This window comes from Trichosurus vulpecula, chromosome X (assembly GCF_011100635.1).
Source record: "Trichosurus vulpecula isolate mTriVul1 chromosome X, mTriVul1.pri, whole genome shotgun sequence".
Taxonomy (NCBI): domain Eukaryota; kingdom Metazoa; phylum Chordata; class Mammalia; order Diprotodontia; family Phalangeridae; genus Trichosurus; species Trichosurus vulpecula.
In genome coordinates this window covers 49,643,149-49,660,683 of record NC_050582.1, presented here as the reverse complement: position 1 = coordinate 49,660,683, position 17,535 = coordinate 49,643,149, and the positions used below count along the sequence as shown (strand labels likewise).

Genomic DNA, 17,535 nt, shown 5'->3' with positions numbered 1-17,535 from the left:
TGCCACAGTAGAGTGGCATTTAATATATTTTAGGGGAGGGGTGACATTTGAAAGTCCTTCAGTGTCCATGATATAAAATCAGCTCTGGTGGTGGAGCCGGTTACAGTTCTTTTAACCTTCCCATTTAAGTTGAGATGGCAAATGATCCCTTATCTCAGTCTCTGTGTGTCCCTCTCTGTCTCTGTGTGTCCCCTTTCAGTCGCTGTCTCTCTGTGTGTCCCTCTCTGTGTCCCCTCTCACTCTGTCTCTCTGTCTATGTGTCCCCACTCACTCTGTCTGTCTGTGTCCCACTCTGTCTCTGTCTGTTTGTGTGTCCCTCCCTGTCTCTGTGTGTACCCTCTCTGTCTGTCTGTGTGGCCCATCTCTATCTCTGTGTGTCCCTCCCTGTCTCCATCTGGGTCCCCTCTCTGTCTGTGTGTCCCCTCTCAGTCTCTGTCTGAGTGTCCCCACTTTGTCTTTCTGTGTTTCCCACTCTGTCTCTGTCTGTCTGCATGTCCCTCTCTGTCTCTGTCTGTGTGTCCCTCTCTTTTTCTGTCTGTGTGTCCCACTCTGTGTGTCCCCTCTCAGTCTCTGTCTGTGTGTCCCCACTCTGTCTTTATGTCCCTGCCTGTCTCTGTGTCCCCTCTCAGTTTCTGTCTGTGTATCCCTGCCTGTCTCTGTCTGTCCCCACTCTTTCTCTGTCTGTATGTCCCTCTCTGCCTCTGTCTGTCTGTGTGTCCCTCTCCATCTGTGTGTCCCTTCTCTGTCTCTGTCTGTCTGTTCCTCTCTGTCTCTGTTTGTGTGTCCCTACTTTGTCTTTCTGTGTTTCCCACTCTCTCTGTCTCTCTGTCTTTGTCTGTCTGTGTGTCCCTCTCTTTCTCTGTCTGTCTGTGTGTCCCCACTCTGTCTTTATGTTTCTGCCTGTCTCTGTCTGTGTCCCCTCTTTGTCTGTGTGTCCCCTCTCTTTATTTCTGTGTGTCCCCTCTCACTCTGTGTATCCCTGCCTGTCTCTGTGTGTCACTCTCTGTCTCTGTGCATCCCTCTCTGTCTCTGTCTGTGTGTCCCCACTCTCTCTGTGTGTCCCTCTCAGTTTGCGTGTCCCTCTTTGTCTCTGTCTCTGTGTCCTACTCTGTCTCTGTCTGTGTGTCCCCTCTCTGTCTCTGACTGTCTGTGTGTCACTCTCTGTCTCTGTCTGTATATCCCTCTTTGTCTCTGCGTGCCACTCTGTCTCTGTGTCCCCTCTCAGTCTCTGTCTATCTTTGTGTCCCCTGTCTGTCTCTGTGTCCCTCTCTGTGTGTCTGTGTGTCACCTCTCTGTTTTTGTGTCCACTCTGTCTGTCTGTGTGTCCTTCTCAGTCCCTCTCTGTCTCTTTGTTCCTCTCGGTCCCTCTCTGTGTGTCTCTCTCAGTCCCCCTCTGTGTATATGTGTGTCCCCTCCCTGACTCTGTCTGTGTGTCCCCTCTCAGTCTCTATGTACCACTCTGTCTGTCTGTGTGTCGTTGATATATAGGACTACTCCTGTGAAAGCAGCACTATATTATGGTATATTGTGGGAAACAGATATCTTTAAAGAAAAGTCCTGCCACATTTAACGCCATGCCCAAAAACAACACTGTCAGGAATTTGGGTTCTTTCCTCAGTTTGCTGCTGACTCATAGTGTCTTAGGGCAATTCACAATCTCTGTAGACCTCAGTTCCCTCTAAATGAGGGGTTTGGATTAGATTCAATGAGTATCCTTCATATGTTAACTTCCAGGAACACTTTTTATATTACACTGATCTTTTTTTCTCTTAAACTAGTCTTTTTTTTCCTATATCCTATCTCTTAGTATTAGACTAACTAATTCCAAAACAAATCTGGTTGGTTTAGTTTAAAATACGTTAATTATTCTGATTATTATTTTCAAAACCATAAATAGGTAGCTATTTTTAGCCTAAATTCACTGAAAGTGTCATATAGATATGATTATAGAGTGATTCTGGTGGAGAATTTGAATGAAATAAGCATTTATTGATCATCCACTATGTGCTAGGCATTGTGCTTTACAAATGTTACCTTATATCATTCTCACAATCCTACGAAGCAGGTGCCATTGTTCCATTTTATAGTTGAAGAAACTGAGACACACAGAGGTTAAGTGGCTTGCCCAGGGTCCCGCAAGTAGTAAGTGTCTGAGGCTAGATTTGAACTCAGGTCTTCCTGACTCTAGGCCCAGCACTCTATTGCACCCACCTGCCTGCTTCTGAATTTAGCTGGATTTCATGAGTACTTGCAGTATGTGTTCTTTCGAATGCCAGCATGCTAATTTAATCATCGACTTGCTCAAAGGCTGAATATTCCCAAGTGAGAATTGATAAGTATTAAAAACACAAATGTAACATGTAAGACATCTTCTTGAATAAAAAGTTGAATTTGGCATCATAAATTTTTATTATTTTGCACCTTAAAATTACCTAAAAAGCAAGTTAGTCTAAATAATAAATGAGAATTTCTTCCCCAGGTTACATAAATGTGTCAATTATTCGAATGTTTTTTTAAAGCAGGCACTTTTGTATATGACTTAGCAGAAAGAAAGTCAGTTTTTCATTTTCGAAAAGCTGACGTTTCTGTGTAAGTTGCCGCTTCATAAGCATGTCTGTGTGTTTGTGTGTTTTCTCAGGTGACCGTGATAAAGTAACATGCTTTCATTGTGGAGGTGGACTTACTGATTGGAAACCCAACGAAGACCCTTGGGAGCAACATGCTAAGTGGTATCCCGGGTAAACTGCTTAAATATTCATATGGTAACAGGAGGAGAGGTGGAGTATTTATACTTCGAAGGCTTAATCCTTGCCGCTTTATTAAATATTCTCGCCATCACAAAAAGGCATGGATTTCATGCCCGAATGATAAAAATCAGGTCACCTACTTTACAGGATAGTCTCTGGTTATTAAAATGTTCATCCTTTGTACATGACTTGTTATGCATTGCCCATTCAGATGCACCAACTTCTCACTCTCCAAATTAGCAAATACTTCTCTGGAGTAAACTTTCTTAAAATATGATGAATTCCAGAGTTACCAGAGAGACTCTTCAGAACCAAACTCATCTCTAGAAGATATACAATGACTTGGTAATTTTTGCCCCTTGAGTATGTTTTTCAGAAAGAAAAGTCTATAGAACCAAAATATGATCCAGTTAATATGAAGGGCATCACAGGTTTGCAGCTAGTGTCAGAGAGACAGGGAATTTGTCAGGAATGCTATATCCTTTGGTGTACGCTAACCCAAAATAACCACAAAGTGGAAGGCTTTGGGAATTTGATTTTTCTTAATCTGCAAAAAAAAAAGTTTTGATAGTAATGGGCAGGAGTTGTTTTTGGATAGCCTAATCACAGCCAATTGTCCCCTTGCAGTGAGACATATCAGACTTTTTAAGATTTGAAAATAGGATTGGTTAATAGCTGGAATACATCATGAGTTGCCACATTTACTCTAAAAATGAAGAAAAAAGCTGAATAGTTGATTATTCAGTACTATTAAGCACCTTTTATACCATTGTTTTAAATATTTGTAATAAACTACCTGCAAGTTCAGGGTGACCATTGAGAAAAAATTGAACATTAAGAGGAAAGTCTGAAAAGCTTATAAAGTTACTTTGAAATGTTTAATTGGACAACCTTTTAGATAAGAGTCTGTTAATAAGAAACTCTTTAGAATCTATTTCTGTGGTGCTAATTAAATGACATACTTGCTTGCAAATGGAATGTTCTTAAGTAAGACTATCTATTGCTCTAATAATATATCCTAACATGTATGTTGTGATTAATAGAATATATTTTTATTATAATTACTAATGGATCACCAATGCTTATTTGATTACTCAGCCATGTCTAAAAGCAAATTAATGGCATTAGATGGTATAGATTTTCAACTTATTTATAATTTCACAAGTTATCTGTTGGTACTAAAGCTTAACCTTTAATTCTGTAGATGTAAGTATCTTTTAGAAGAGAAGGGCCAGGAATATGTCAACAGTATTCATTTAGTGCATCCACTTGACAATTCTGTGGTAAGTCTTGTAAAATGATCTATTTTATCAAATATATGGTGGTTTTACAATTTTTTCTTCCTGTTAAATTCATAATATGGCATTTGAGAAGTGGGGAAGACTTTGAAAAATGTATTTTATTCTCTACCTAAAGCAAATGTGTAAATGTCAGGATAACGTGATTATTATGAGCCAGAATGTAGGCTTAGAGAATTAAAAAATTTGGTTGCTTCCCTCCTGCCAAAATCAAGTGCTTTCCAGAAATGGCCCATAGCCTTTATCGTGTCGTATAACCCCCTCATAAACCAACAGTAACAAAACTACTTGCTGAACAAGATTTAAAATCTAAAGAATGAAACTCAGTTCATGGAATGAATGCTGAGTAAAGCAAGTTTTATATATTCATGGCATATATAGCTTGAAATGATTGCTTCTAATAAAAAAAGATTCTAACCTGAGTTCATATCTCTATTTAGGCAGAATCTGCCAAAAAGTCTTCATCAGTAACTAAAGAAATTGGTGAGTAACTTCATCAAAATAAAACTGCCCTTAAGTGTCTCTACCAGCTCATTATTTGATCCTTTTCTATGGAGAAAATCATATAAATAGCTGCTCTGCTATATTTGTGGGATTAAGAATTGGAGGAGATTCCCTGAAAGTTCAGCTTGCCAATACTTACAATGCTATGGCTTGCTTAGGAAGCATTTGTAAGGCACATCTTTCCCCTGCCTCCACCCCCGCCATACCCCACACGTGGCACTTACTTATGGGGGAGTAAAGAAAGTATTCCAATCACTCTTGTCTAGAGCCATTCAAGCACTTTTCTCTTGGCAAGACTTGAAATTGTTTATTCTATTCATGCACCGTAGTTATTGGCTTTAGCCACTGAGCTCTTCTTTATCCCATGCTATCTATGAGTTCACCGCCCGCCCCCCCCCCCCCCCGCCTTTCACGAGATCTTGACAAGACCAGATCTCCATCGCCACATGCAGAGGCTTTAGCGAGCAGCTGGTAGGGATATTCATCACAGATTGTATGTCCATTATGAATCCAGGCTTTAGAATCTGGGATTAGCAGTGAGGGGATAAATAGTTTACATTGTCAGGGGGGACAAACTGAAGTTGATGGAACTTACCCAGAAAGTACGAAAAGCTTCTCAGCATTTATTAAGTGCCCACTATGTGCCAGGTGCCGGGTTAGGAGTTAGAGATACAGAAACAAAAATGCCATAATACTTGTACTCAAGGTGCTTCTGTGCCCTTGAGGGAAGCATGTACGGGGTGTTCCAAAGGTCTTAACACAGTTTTAAGCTATTAAAGTTTAAAACTGTGCTAAGACTTTTGAGATTCTCTGTATAAGTAGATAGAAAATATATGCAAAATAAATACCAGGTAATTTCATGGGTGGGGAGTCCCAAGCAACTGGGGGATGGGCAGTGCGGTTGGAATCAGAAAAGGCCTTACGTAGAAACTGGTTCTTGAGCTTTGAAGGAAGTTACGGATTTTCATTTTTTCCCTCTTATGCATGCCTACATATTATATTCTCCTTATGCATGCTTTTATCACTTGAACTTGAAAATTCACAAAATTTTGACTGATTCTGTGAGGTTGAAAGGACTCTAGATTTTTACTCATTATCACAATGTCTTTTGGTCCACTTCATGGACTCAACGGCCGCTTTATTTGATCCTCATAATATCCCTGTGAAGTGGGCAGGCCAGGTTATGAATTTCCTTCTTTTTTGGATGAGGAATCAAAGGCTCAGAGGTTGTGGTTTGGTCAAAGTAGCTGGTAAAGGCAGATCTAGAACCAGAATCTGGGACTTCTGACTCTCCTGTATCTTTGTTAGCTTTCAGAAAAGTGCCAAGTAGGAAGTTTAATTTAGGATTCAGCTATCTGACAATTCCCATTTCCTGTACTTGCTGTGGCAGCATTTATTTCATATCTTCATTACAAAGGAGAATAGTTTTTATTCATAAATATGGTTGAGAAAGACAAGAGAGCTATTGTGTTGTTACTTAATATAAGAGTTGCAAAAGCCATGGACAGTATGTGGAATGTTATAGCAAGCTGATATGCCAAAAGCACGTTACAGTAAAATACTCAATATAGTTTGGCAACCATGATAAAGTAGAAAAACATATTAATAAATGAGTTTAGAGTTGAACCCTTTAAAAAGTTTTTGAGTGTCTAAGGAGCTAAAATAAGTACATTAGATGAATTCTTACTGTGTATGAAGTTCCAATTATACTTGGATGTATTAATAGACATCATAAAACTAGAAGGACCTTCTAGAGGTCATCTAGTGCAGCCTATATTTTTAAGGCTCTCCACATATGGAGAGTCCATGACCTGCCTTGGTAACCGGTTCTAATATTTAGTTCACCATACTGGGAACAAAGCATTCCTTGAACTCTTGCTGTAATTTAAGCTCCTTTTGCCATTGTCCTAGCTCTAAGGCTTGCTTGCATTTAAGGCAAGTCATATAACTTCTTTCAGCCTCAGTTTCCTCATCCAAAGATGGAAATATTCATACTCAACAGGCCACATAATGCCAGTACCTTGAATGTTTCCACATCCAGGCCTATTTAGCTTTCGTTTAGTTTTTTTCTTCCTTTCTAGACTTCAATAAGTTTCTTAAATCTGAAGATCAGAACTTAACACAATGTAGATTTTTATTTATATGTATAACAAGAGTTTGAGCAATACCAAAAAACTGTCTTCCATCCCAGTATCTTAGCTGTTTAAGCAGTGTACCATTAATTCAGTTTTAATTTATGGAGAAGTTTAAGAAGATCTGGCATAAGCTTTCTCATACATATGTCCTGTACTTCCTGGAAATAGTTTCTTAAATCTTGCTGGCAGACTGCTTGTGGGTGATTTCAGCTCCAGAGTTGATTGTTAATAGTTTGTGTCTCTTCTTTTGGAAATTGTTTGTTTATATTCTTTGACTGTTTATCTATTATGGGCTAACTGGCTCTTCGTGTATATTTGTGTCAATTCCCTATATGTCTTGGAATCAGACTTTTATCAGAAGCATTTGTTCCGAAGACCTACCATACCTCCCCCTCCCCCAACCCTGTAGCTTTTCTTATTCTAGCCGCCTTGATTTTATTGGTACAAAAGCTTTAAAATCTCATATCATCAACATTATCTTTTTTGTGATCTCCTATTTCTTGTTTGGTTATGAATTCTTCCCCTAAATATAGTTGTAAAGGGTACTTCCTTTGGTTCTCCTGTTTTTTAAAAAATTATCTTTTATATTTAGTTGCTTATCCATTTGGAGCTTACTATAGAGTGTGGTGTAAAATACTGGTCTAAATCTATTTTCTGCTAAACTGTTTTCTGGTTTACCTAGCAGTTCTTGTCTAATAGGAAGTCCTTCTCTTAGGTCTTACTTTTCTGATCTCTTCCAATACTATGTTTTTTAAACCAAACAATTTTCATGATTTCTGCTTTATATGGTGTATTTTACAGTCTGGTAAAACTATAACTTTCTTAGTGAGTTTGAATTATAATTGTAATGAAATTGACTATGATTATACCATAGGTTATCATTAGTCATCTCCAATTTTCATTTCAGATGATATCGTGTTACAGAATCCTTTGGTACAAGATGCAATACGAATGGGTTTCAGTTTTCATGAGATTAAGAAAATTATGGGAGAAAAGATAAAATCATCTGGAAACAACTATAAATCACTTGAGGTTCTAGTAGCAGATCTAGTGAGTACTCAGAAAGAAAGTACACAAGAGGGAGAATCCAGTCCAACTTCATCACAGAAAGGTAATAGTCTGCTTTATGATTTAAAAATAAAATGGAAGCTAACATCAGTGCTTGGGACTATTTGTGAGTTTTGAGGGATTTTTTGGTTGCTAACTCAGGTACTAATTTAAAAGCAAAATACAATGGTGAAAGTTAACATTTGTTATGTGGAACCTAGGAAAAGATAAGTATTGCCACTGAAAATTATTTTTTAGAGTATTCTTACATGTTTTATGTTCCTTGAAATAAAGCATTTTACTGAAAGAAAATCCTTAAGTAAATAAACTTCCTGTCTATTGCTCAGATGTGCCAAATCTGACATATAGGGTAAGCAGGCCTAGAAGGTCAAAATAATTCAAGGGGTAGGAAGAAATTAAGTGATTTAAAGAAACATACAGTAAGGAAGCTTAGGGGAAAGAAGTAGTATCTTCTACCTATTGCTTCATATTCCCTGCTCACAGAGTCAAAAGAGATCTCTGCCATCTCCTCTAAAAATTATACAGCATGATGATGTAGGTACTAAACTTACGGCATTGGTCAAGGTCAGACACAACAGCCAATCAAGAACATGGGTGGGATTCTACAGTGGGCCTCTCTCCTTTATTTTATTTCATTTCATTTTATTTTATACTAAATGAAGAAGAGAAATTGATGATAGCTGTCTTGATAGTGGCAAACATGTCAGCTCTTATCATTAAAAGGACACATAGTATAGTGGAGAGAGAGCCAGTCTTGAAGTCAGAAAGATTGGCAGTCAGGTCCTCCCTCCAAAACATCCTCTGTGTCCATGGACAAGTCGCTTAACCTCTTGGTGCTCCCAATAACTCTGTAAGGCTGTAAGTTGTGGATAAGTCATTTCTGAACATCAGTGGAGGGAGCTGATGAAATCACAGTTGAAATGCTTCCCCCCCCCCCCAATTCGCCCAGCAACACGCTATTAGTTTAGCTGGTCTTTAGATGACTGGTACAGAGTCTATTGCCAGATCTTTATCATACAGTGACTGGCACTGGGCCTGTACTTACTTTCTCTCTCTCTCTCTCTCTCTCTCTCTCTCTCTCTCTCTCTCTCTCTCAACATTTTTTATTTTTGAGTTCCAAATTCTCTCCCTCCTTCCAGCCCCTCCCCCACCTATTGAGAAGGCAAGTGATATGATACCCATTATACATGTGAAGTCATGCAAAACATATTTCCATATTAATCATGTTGCCAAAAAAAAGCAAGAAAAAAATCAAGCAAATGGAAAAATATGCTTCAATCTGAATTCAGATGGACCTGCAGTGTCAGTCCAACCTTAGTAGGAACTGTGTGAGTTTGCACTTAGCTGGCATAGCTTTGGAGAACACAGGGTCATCTTTGTGTCAAAATGAGACATCAAAGGAGTATTTGATTAGATGATTCAATGAGATAATTACTTAAAAACTCAACTTGTCCCCATATATCTCTTACTAATCTGCCCTTCTACCTGGGTGCCTGTTGGTAGAAACAATGAATGATTCTAGCTAATTCCAGGGCTGAATAATGTCATTGGAATGGTGGTCAGGAGCATAAAAGCCTTTCTGGCCTTTTCTTCCCTCTCTTCAGCCTCCATGCCAGTGTCCTTGTGACTTGGCACAGAGGACTTAGGGAGAAAACAAAGAAGAGGGAGAAGTGCAGTAGGGAGAAATAGGAAGACATGCAGAAGGTGTGTGGGGGCACCATGCAGGAGTACCTGGGACACTGGCCTGGGAGTCAGAAAAACCTAGGTTTGAATCCTACCACATGCACTTGCCAGTTATGATCTCTAGGCAAGTCACTTAGCATCTCTGGGCCTCAGTTTCCTTATCTTATTAACTACAAAATGACTTGCTGCGTCCCTTTTGGTAAGAATGCTCATTTCGTATTGATGTTTTCCTGGAAAACTGTCCCCACAAGCATTTAATTTCCAGTGGTGTTCTGTATTAACACAAACTAAACTGCCTAATTCACAACAGTAATCATACATAGTTCGTTATCAGTGATTCAAGAAGTGTGCCTACAATATTGATGAATATAGCCTGGCCATTCTTCATTAAGAACTTTATTGAACTGATTCCAAACAGTGGGAGGGATTTAAGCAACTAATCTGAAGCCTGTTCATTTTGTTCCCACAGAGATTAGTACTGAGGAACAGCTCAGACGTTTGCAAGAGGAAAAGTTGTGTAAGATCTGCATGGATGAGCATATCGCTGTCGTTTTCATCCCTTGCGGACATCTGGTTACTTGTCAACTGTGTGCTGAAGCAATTGACAAATGTCCGATGTGTTACACTGTCATTACTTTCAAGCAAAAAATTTTTATGTCGTGATTGGAGCTCTGTAGTTGGATTAGTCTAGCCGTCATCCTATTGGCTTGACTATGCAATATGAAGCCACCGGAGTGGCTTTTGTTGATATCTGAAGGAAGAAATAATTCCTACAATGGTAACTTTTCCTAAAAACTGAACAGGTTCATTCCTCCAAATGTCTTTGAAACCTTGGTGTAGTATCTTTGTTTTCTTTTTTCTACTTTGTTTTCTTATTTCACAGTAAGCAGTAGAGTAAGAAGCTATCCCCAAACTGACCAAAGTGTCTGCTTCTAGGTCTGCTGCTTTCTGTTGACTTGACTGTGATATGAAGCCGTTTGAGTGGCTTTTGATGATTTCTGAAGGAAGAAATAATGCAGACAATGATAAGTTTTCCTAAAAACTGAACAGGTTTATCCCTTGAAATGTCTTTGAATCCTTAGCATAGCGTCTTTATCATTTGTCTTCTATTTCACAGTAATCAGTAGACTAGAAAGCTATCCCCATACTGACCAAAGTGTCTGTTCTAGGTGTACTGAATTAGTGTCAGCGTAAGGGGCTTAATCAGCTGGGAATTATTATCTTAGAAAAGACTTGGTAAACACCTCTGAGTCACTATAGAGATGGTGATTAACCTGACCAGTCAGATTCTTTGTTAATAAAGGAAGGAACTATCCAGGCAGTCATGAAATAAGTCCAATTTGTAGATAATTTATATGGGTTTTTCTTTCAAGTAATAATGAAGATTAAAACAGAAGTACCAAAGACCAAACATATATGAGAATGGTGAAGAAAAACAATTCCTTTTGCTATTTAAGTAATTATTTATGACTTAAAGGCTTAATTGTGTTCAAACCCCTACAAATATTAGTTGTCACTCAGCATTGGTTTTCCTAATTCTCCCAAGAATGAAAAGCTTTTCCTTTTAGATTAGTATTAAAAAGCTTTAAGCATCTTTTAGCACATAGTGGGAAAAAAAAAGAGAAATTTCCCCCAGTCTCTTGTTTCCAAGTCAAATATTTCTGATTTCCTGAAGTTGAGGATGGAAAAGACTCCTCATTCATAAGTAAGACACTGAACACTTTTCTCATTTAAGCCTGCCTGAGTTATTCTCCAGAACTTTCAGAAGATTTTTATTAACCTGGTGTAAAACCTGGCAGCCAAGGTAAGGAAAAGTAGAATAATGTTTGTTCTCTGATTGCCTGCCAGCCTCAGTGGGGAATGGTCTCTTTCTCCTTTGATCTCCCAAGGCACCTCACTGTAAACTTTCACGCTCTGCCCTTGTATTTATATTTATTTGTGAACTTGTCTTCATTTCCCAGCTGGACTCTGTGTTCCATGAAGGCCGGGAAGACTTTGCATCTTATTCTTTATATCTCCTACAGAGCATAGCATGGGGCCCTGGGCATACTAAGTGCTCAATAAATACTTGTTGTTTGGCAAATATGATTATATTATTGGCTTTTAGTGTAACTATTTTAATGTCCCCTGCCCTCTCTTTCTTCCTGTTGTGAGCACCCGTTAAGTGTGGTTCCAATGGTGTTCAAAACTACCAGTCCCTTGGACCCTGAGGCATGTAATACTTGGTGGGGAGGGGAGCACTAGTTATAAAAATCAGAAGTACCGACAGGGACATAACAAAACAAACAGATTTTTATGTATTGGCAAGATTGCATAAAAGCACTCCTGAATTAAGAATACTTAGCTATAATAATGGAGGTTGCCTAATGCTCTAAGGAGTACCTCAGGGGCTTGCATTAAGAGAGCCTCCTGGTGCAACACTTGACATTGAGGCATTTTACTGCATAGAAGAGGTTCAAAATACAACCATTAAAGCTGTTATTCAAAATGTGTTTTGCAAGGGAAAGATTAGTCATGCCCTCCTCCAAACTTCATCTGATGTTGCTTTAAGTTAGCTTTGCACAGTATTAGGTGAGATTTTTCAAATAAATGGCTTCCTTCCCTGTTGTTCTTACTGCCTAAATCCTGTCTTCCCCAAGTCTGCATTGTCTTCGATTTAAGCTGAGTTATGTATTTTGTTTACATATTACATATATCTAAGTTTATTAATCCTTTTAAGGAGGAATAAGTGTTAAGGTTCATGTGTTTTTAAATGAAATTTATTTTTTTAAGTGCTGGGGCCTAACACTTAGAGTTGAACTTAGTTATTAGTAAAGGGCTAGATTTTTTTGAAGGAGGGGAAAGCTTTTCCTCTTCTAAGAACCTAAGTTGAGTTAAACTGTGGGTTCTTTAGAAACCTATATGTTTAGAAGAAAGTAGGGGTTGTTTTTTTTTTTTTAGAAGCAGGCAAAGACTGTTATCATGAGTGGTGACATTTAAAGCTAGTGTGGTGGCTAACGAGTTCTATTTTAGGACTTGTTTAGAAAATACTGTTGCTTTGGGTTCTTCAAGTCACTCCAGCTTCCAGTCCTATTATTTTGGCCATTTGTGATAGGGGAGGGAGGGTAGTTTAGAGAAGAGAGTGGTAGATTTGGAGCTAGGAGGCCTAGGTTTAAGGCCTGGCTCCAATACTTTGTACCTCTGGGCTAATCACACCAACTCTCAAAGCCTCAGTGTCTACAACTGTAAAATGGAGATGATAACATTTTACACTAAACACCTCACAGGGTTGTGGTAGGGAAAGCATTCTGTAAACCATAGACTACTACAACAAACTCACTGTATTTCAAAGATGTCATTTCATCAGTGAGAATACCTTATCTACCAATGCCAGTCATAAGTTCTCTACAACTTAGAGCTGCTTGAGCCTGAAAATGAATCCCTCTGTGGCCAGCCTAGTGTTAAGCTGCTCTGACCCTTGCTAGGCTAGTCCTTGGACAAGAGACCAAACAGTCCATCATCAGACCCATCCTTGAAGCTTTCCCAGCTTGATGTAAATAATTGTTGACAGTTGGTTGATAAAACATGGCCTATAGTTTATAACTTAGCAGTTCTTCACATTAGTATAGTAATCTTAAAATAGCAATATATAATTTCAATGCTGTATCTCAACTTTTGAGAAGTGGTTGTTATAATAGGACAAACAAGGGTAGGTTTAGCATTCATTTGTAGTTTGGATGGTCTTTGTTAGCTTATTATTTTCATAAAAATGTATCTGTTTGTTAGAGGAAAACTCTTAACATTTCCTTATTACCCTAGTACTTGAACAGAATGGGGAATAGTATCCATTATGTAGCATTTCTTTTGGAGAAATGAGTAAGTGGGATGGATTGTCAGCCAGACAATGACCCTCTTGGTCAAATACACTACAAAGATAGATATTATCAGGCAGTCTAGAAGAATGTCATTCTCTTATCCAACTGGGTTTAAGTATTCCCTCAACTTTGAGACTGAGTTTCATAGATATGCCTTCCCAGATATGAAGGTCATAGGATTATAGATTTAGAGAGGCAAGGAACCCTAGCAAGCTATCAGGTCTAACCCTGGTACTGCACAGATGAGGAGATTGAAACAAAAGAGGTCATGTGACCTGCCCAGGATCATACTGCTACTAAGTGAGAGGCAGGATTTTAAGTAGGGTCCTCCTAAATTCAACTCCCTATGTCCTATCCAGTGGTGCCACATATATAAGGCTCCTAGTGAGCCACATACTGACTTAGAAAATTACATATTGACATTATATTCTATTTTATTTTTATTTATTTTGTTAAATATTTCCCAGTTACATATTATTTAGTTTAGGCTGAACTCAGGAGTGTTGTGGGCTGCATTTCCACATGTTTGACATCTCTTGTCCTACATCCTGGCTATTATTTCTCCCTTTTTTGGGATTGTCCTGAAAGGAAGAGGGGCAGCCATAGCATGGTGAATAGGGCTTTGACCTCAGAATCAGTTAGACCTGGTTTCAGGTTCTGCTCCTGACACTAGCTGTGTGACCCGGACTAGGCAAGTCATTTTATCTCTCCATGCCCCAGACTACTCAGAGACTAGAAGTTGCCGAGTAACTGCTCACCTGTGCTGGTGGACAAAAGGCCAGTCATCCCAAAATACCTGGAGCACCTATCCTGTAGAATTGTTGTGAGGTTCAAATGAGTACCTTAAGTGTTTTTCAAACCTTAAAGTACTCTAGAAATGTCAGTTGTTATTAAAGCAGGATCCTTCTACAACACCATCTTAAAATGGCCCCTGTAGATAGGTCAATGTCACTGCTCCAAGCAGACTTGTGCCTCATTTTTAAGAGCTGTATGAACTAGAAGGGCCCACTCTTCAGAATAGTGCTATTACAATACTCTTACTATCCTCCTGGAAGTGGGAGAATCAATTGGTTTTAAAGGTCAATCATCAGCATTTAGAACTAGAAGGGACCTTAAATGAGATCTAGTCAAACTCCCTCATTTTACATTTAGGGAAACTGAGGCTCAGAGAGATGAACCAACTTGGCCAAGACCACATAGATGGTAAATAGCAGAGCCAGAATTATATCCCTGGTCCTTTAAATCGAAATGTGATACTCCCTACTATACCAGTCCCTACCACCTTAGGTTTTTATTCTTTGTGGTAGTGATTTTTTACCTTGGATTTCAATATTACTTCTTTGTGTAAGACCTAAAATATGATAATCAGGTTCGTTTTCAAACCTTAATTTCTTTTATTCATCTTGGTTCTAAGTTTTTCTGATTGCTATAATTGTCTATTCATCCATCAGCTTTTATAGCCAGTTTCATTTTGACCTCTATACACCTGGCCATATACCATGCTCTATACCAGTAAGGCTCATGTTTTGAAGTCTTTTTTCAAGTATGTATAAAATAATGTGCTTTTTAATTGTGCTGTTCTTATTCTCTATTTGTTAAATATCATCGAACATGAACATTTCCATATACCCAGGAACAGAAAGAATTGAGTGTGAAACCGATCAGTCAATAATTAAATCAGTCAACAAACATTAAGTGCCTACTATGTGCCAGGCATATAGAGCTAGAGATACAAAAAGAGGCAAAAGACAATCCTTGCCCTCAGGGAGCTTACAATCTAACGAGGGAGACAATGTGCAAATAAATATATACAAAGCAAGCTATGTACAAGATAAATTAGAAATAATTATAAAGAATATAAGTTAAGCAGTTAGTTTCAAAACTGTCCTTTTTGTGTCTTTTAGAACTCCTTTCTGTTGTCTTCTGTGCATTTTTGAAAAATGCTACGATGACCCTCTTTTGCTTTTCTTGTTTGTTTTTGGCATTGCTGTTGGTAGTCCTCATCTCCTTCCCAAATCCCTCCCAAAATTGGGCCATGGGATGGGGAAGCCTTCCCTTATAACAAATAATAATAGTAAAGCAAAGTATATCCACACATTAGCCATCTCCAAACATATCTTAGTGTATATCTCAATCTTTTCCATAAGTCCCCCACCTCTCTGTAAGGCTGTAGAGTAGTAGGTGGTCACTACATTGATCGCAGTCCTTAAGTCTTTCAAAGTTATGTCTCTTTGCAATGTTGCAGTTATTGTGTTTGTTCTAGTTCTGCTCACTTTGCATCAGTTTATAAGAGTCTTCTCATTGTCTCTGAATCCATCCCTTTCATCATTGCATAAGGCACAAGAATTTATCTTTAAATGAAAACATAAAATATAATGCATTCTTATGTATTGGTCATTTTTCTTTATGATTGTATAAATGTACTCGCTAATCTTGGTTTTCATGAATTTCAAGTCTTGATTTGACATAGCCAAGACTTTTACATAATTTCTTGTATTTGCTATTAACAGAATGATATTAACCCAATAGATTTTTACTGAGTCTTATTTTAGTTTTGTCTTTTTAAGTAATCACATTAAACATTGTAAAATAAAATACTATATCGATGTATTTAACTATTTTAAAGTTATTTTAAAATTTTTCTGTATCAATGGTAAGATCTTACTAATTTGAAAGAGTTCTTCCTATTGTATAGAAGCAATATTTGTAGATCAAGATAATACAGTTTATTTTTAGGTTTATAAAACCTTCAATAATTAAAGTATTGTATTCTTTCAAAAAAGGTCTCCTGTGATTTTGTGGGTTTCGCTTTGAGGCAAAACCTGATTAGACCTTTTAGTAATAGCTCATCATACTTTACTGCTTATATACATGTTCCATTTTCATCTTTGCAATGCCATAATGAGTCAGGTGCTAACAAATATTGACTCCATATTACAAATGAGAAAAATGAGGTCCAAAGAAGTTAAGTAATTTCCCTAAGATCATAGAACTATTAAAAGTGCTAGAGCCCTTCCCAGGTATGTTCTGACTCCCCAAGTCCAGTAAATGTTTGTTTTATTTTTTCCGTTTGATTTATTTTGTTTTTTGGAAGGGAGAAGGGAAGGCAATTGGGGTTAAGTGACTTTCCCAGTGTCACACAGCTAGTAAGTGTCAAGTGTCTGAAGTCGAATTTGAACTCAGGTCCTCCTGACTCCGGGGCCGGTGCTCTGCTCACTGTGCCACCTAGCTGTCCCCAGTAAATGTTTCTTGTACCATGCTGCCTCTCTTTAAAACTTGAATTGTTACCTCCCCTATCATATGCTATATTATAAGTACAGCGGGCTTCTCCACATCAGATGCACAATGATAAAGATGTCTTCTGTGGAATTACGCTTATGAAAGCCTCCCTGTTCCCTACCAATACCCTCACTGAGGATGCCCTAGATGGGCATATGGATCATTCTCATAAAAATTTTAAAGAGATGGGAGAATAGGCATATAAGGTCAGTAGTTGTTAATATTCTTTCCAGTTCCCTTTTTAAAAATTATTTTGCATTAGTAAGGTCCGAGATTTTTTTCCCTTTAATATTTTTTAGGTATTTTTTGTCAATCTCTCGATTGCCCTCATAATTGTCATTGATTGTCACTTCCATCACAGATTTCTTCTATGGCTGAAATTTCTTCTGTTGGCTGAATCTAGCTGCTTTTCTTAACTTGTTCTCTTTAGTGCTATTTCTACTTTTTCTATAAACATATCTGGGACTGTGATGTTAGAATTCAAGTGTGACTGAACTGACCCTGAAAGTGGAAAGACTTCCACTTGTCTTTGTTGTTCTTCCCTTTTCATTTTTAGGTGCCCTTGGAATGATTTTGCTTGGTTGGGTCTCACCAAGCTTTCATTAAACTGATTTTACCTGCCATTGTTTCTCACTTTTGTTGAAGTGATACTACTTATAATCTTCCACCATCTTCCTCCATAACATTTTACACACAAATTTATATTATGAATTAGTGTTGCCCTTAGCCAACATCTCTGTCTCTCTGCTTGACAATTAAGACCAGTGTTTGCTGCTTAAGGTGCTTTTAAGTTCTTTTGGTCTCTTTGTTATAGCATCATTTAACAAATTTCTGTATAAAATAGTAGACAGTGTTCATTTCCTATTTTTTATCATTGCTCATTTAAACATATTAGGTTAGAGCTGGTTCAGTTGAATACCCTCTATTTTTTTCTTTTTTATTCTAGTGTTGTACTAATTTTGATTTT

At 38.0% G+C, this 17,535-nt stretch overlaps 1 protein-coding gene across 2 annotated transcripts in view; it reads left to right on the top strand.

Annotated features, from left to right (window-relative positions):
• LOC118832613 (X-linked inhibitor of apoptosis) overlaps positions 1–16,071 on the top strand; it is a 38,365-nt gene extending 22,294 nt beyond the window's left edge. For both annotated transcript variants that reach the window (XM_036739916.1, XM_036739917.1), the window contains 5 exons: positions 2,639–2,738; positions 3,952–4,030; positions 4,486–4,528; positions 7,592–7,795; positions 9,905–16,071. In XM_036739916.1, the coding sequence (XP_036595811.1) occupies positions 2,639–2,738; positions 3,952–4,030; positions 4,486–4,528; positions 7,592–7,795; positions 9,905–10,098 (620 nt within the window). In that variant the 3' untranslated portion in view covers positions 10,099–16,071. The remainder of the gene's footprint in view (positions 1–2,638; positions 2,739–3,951; positions 4,031–4,485; positions 4,529–7,591; positions 7,796–9,904) is intronic.
• Positions 16,072–17,535: the final 1,464 nt, after the last annotated feature.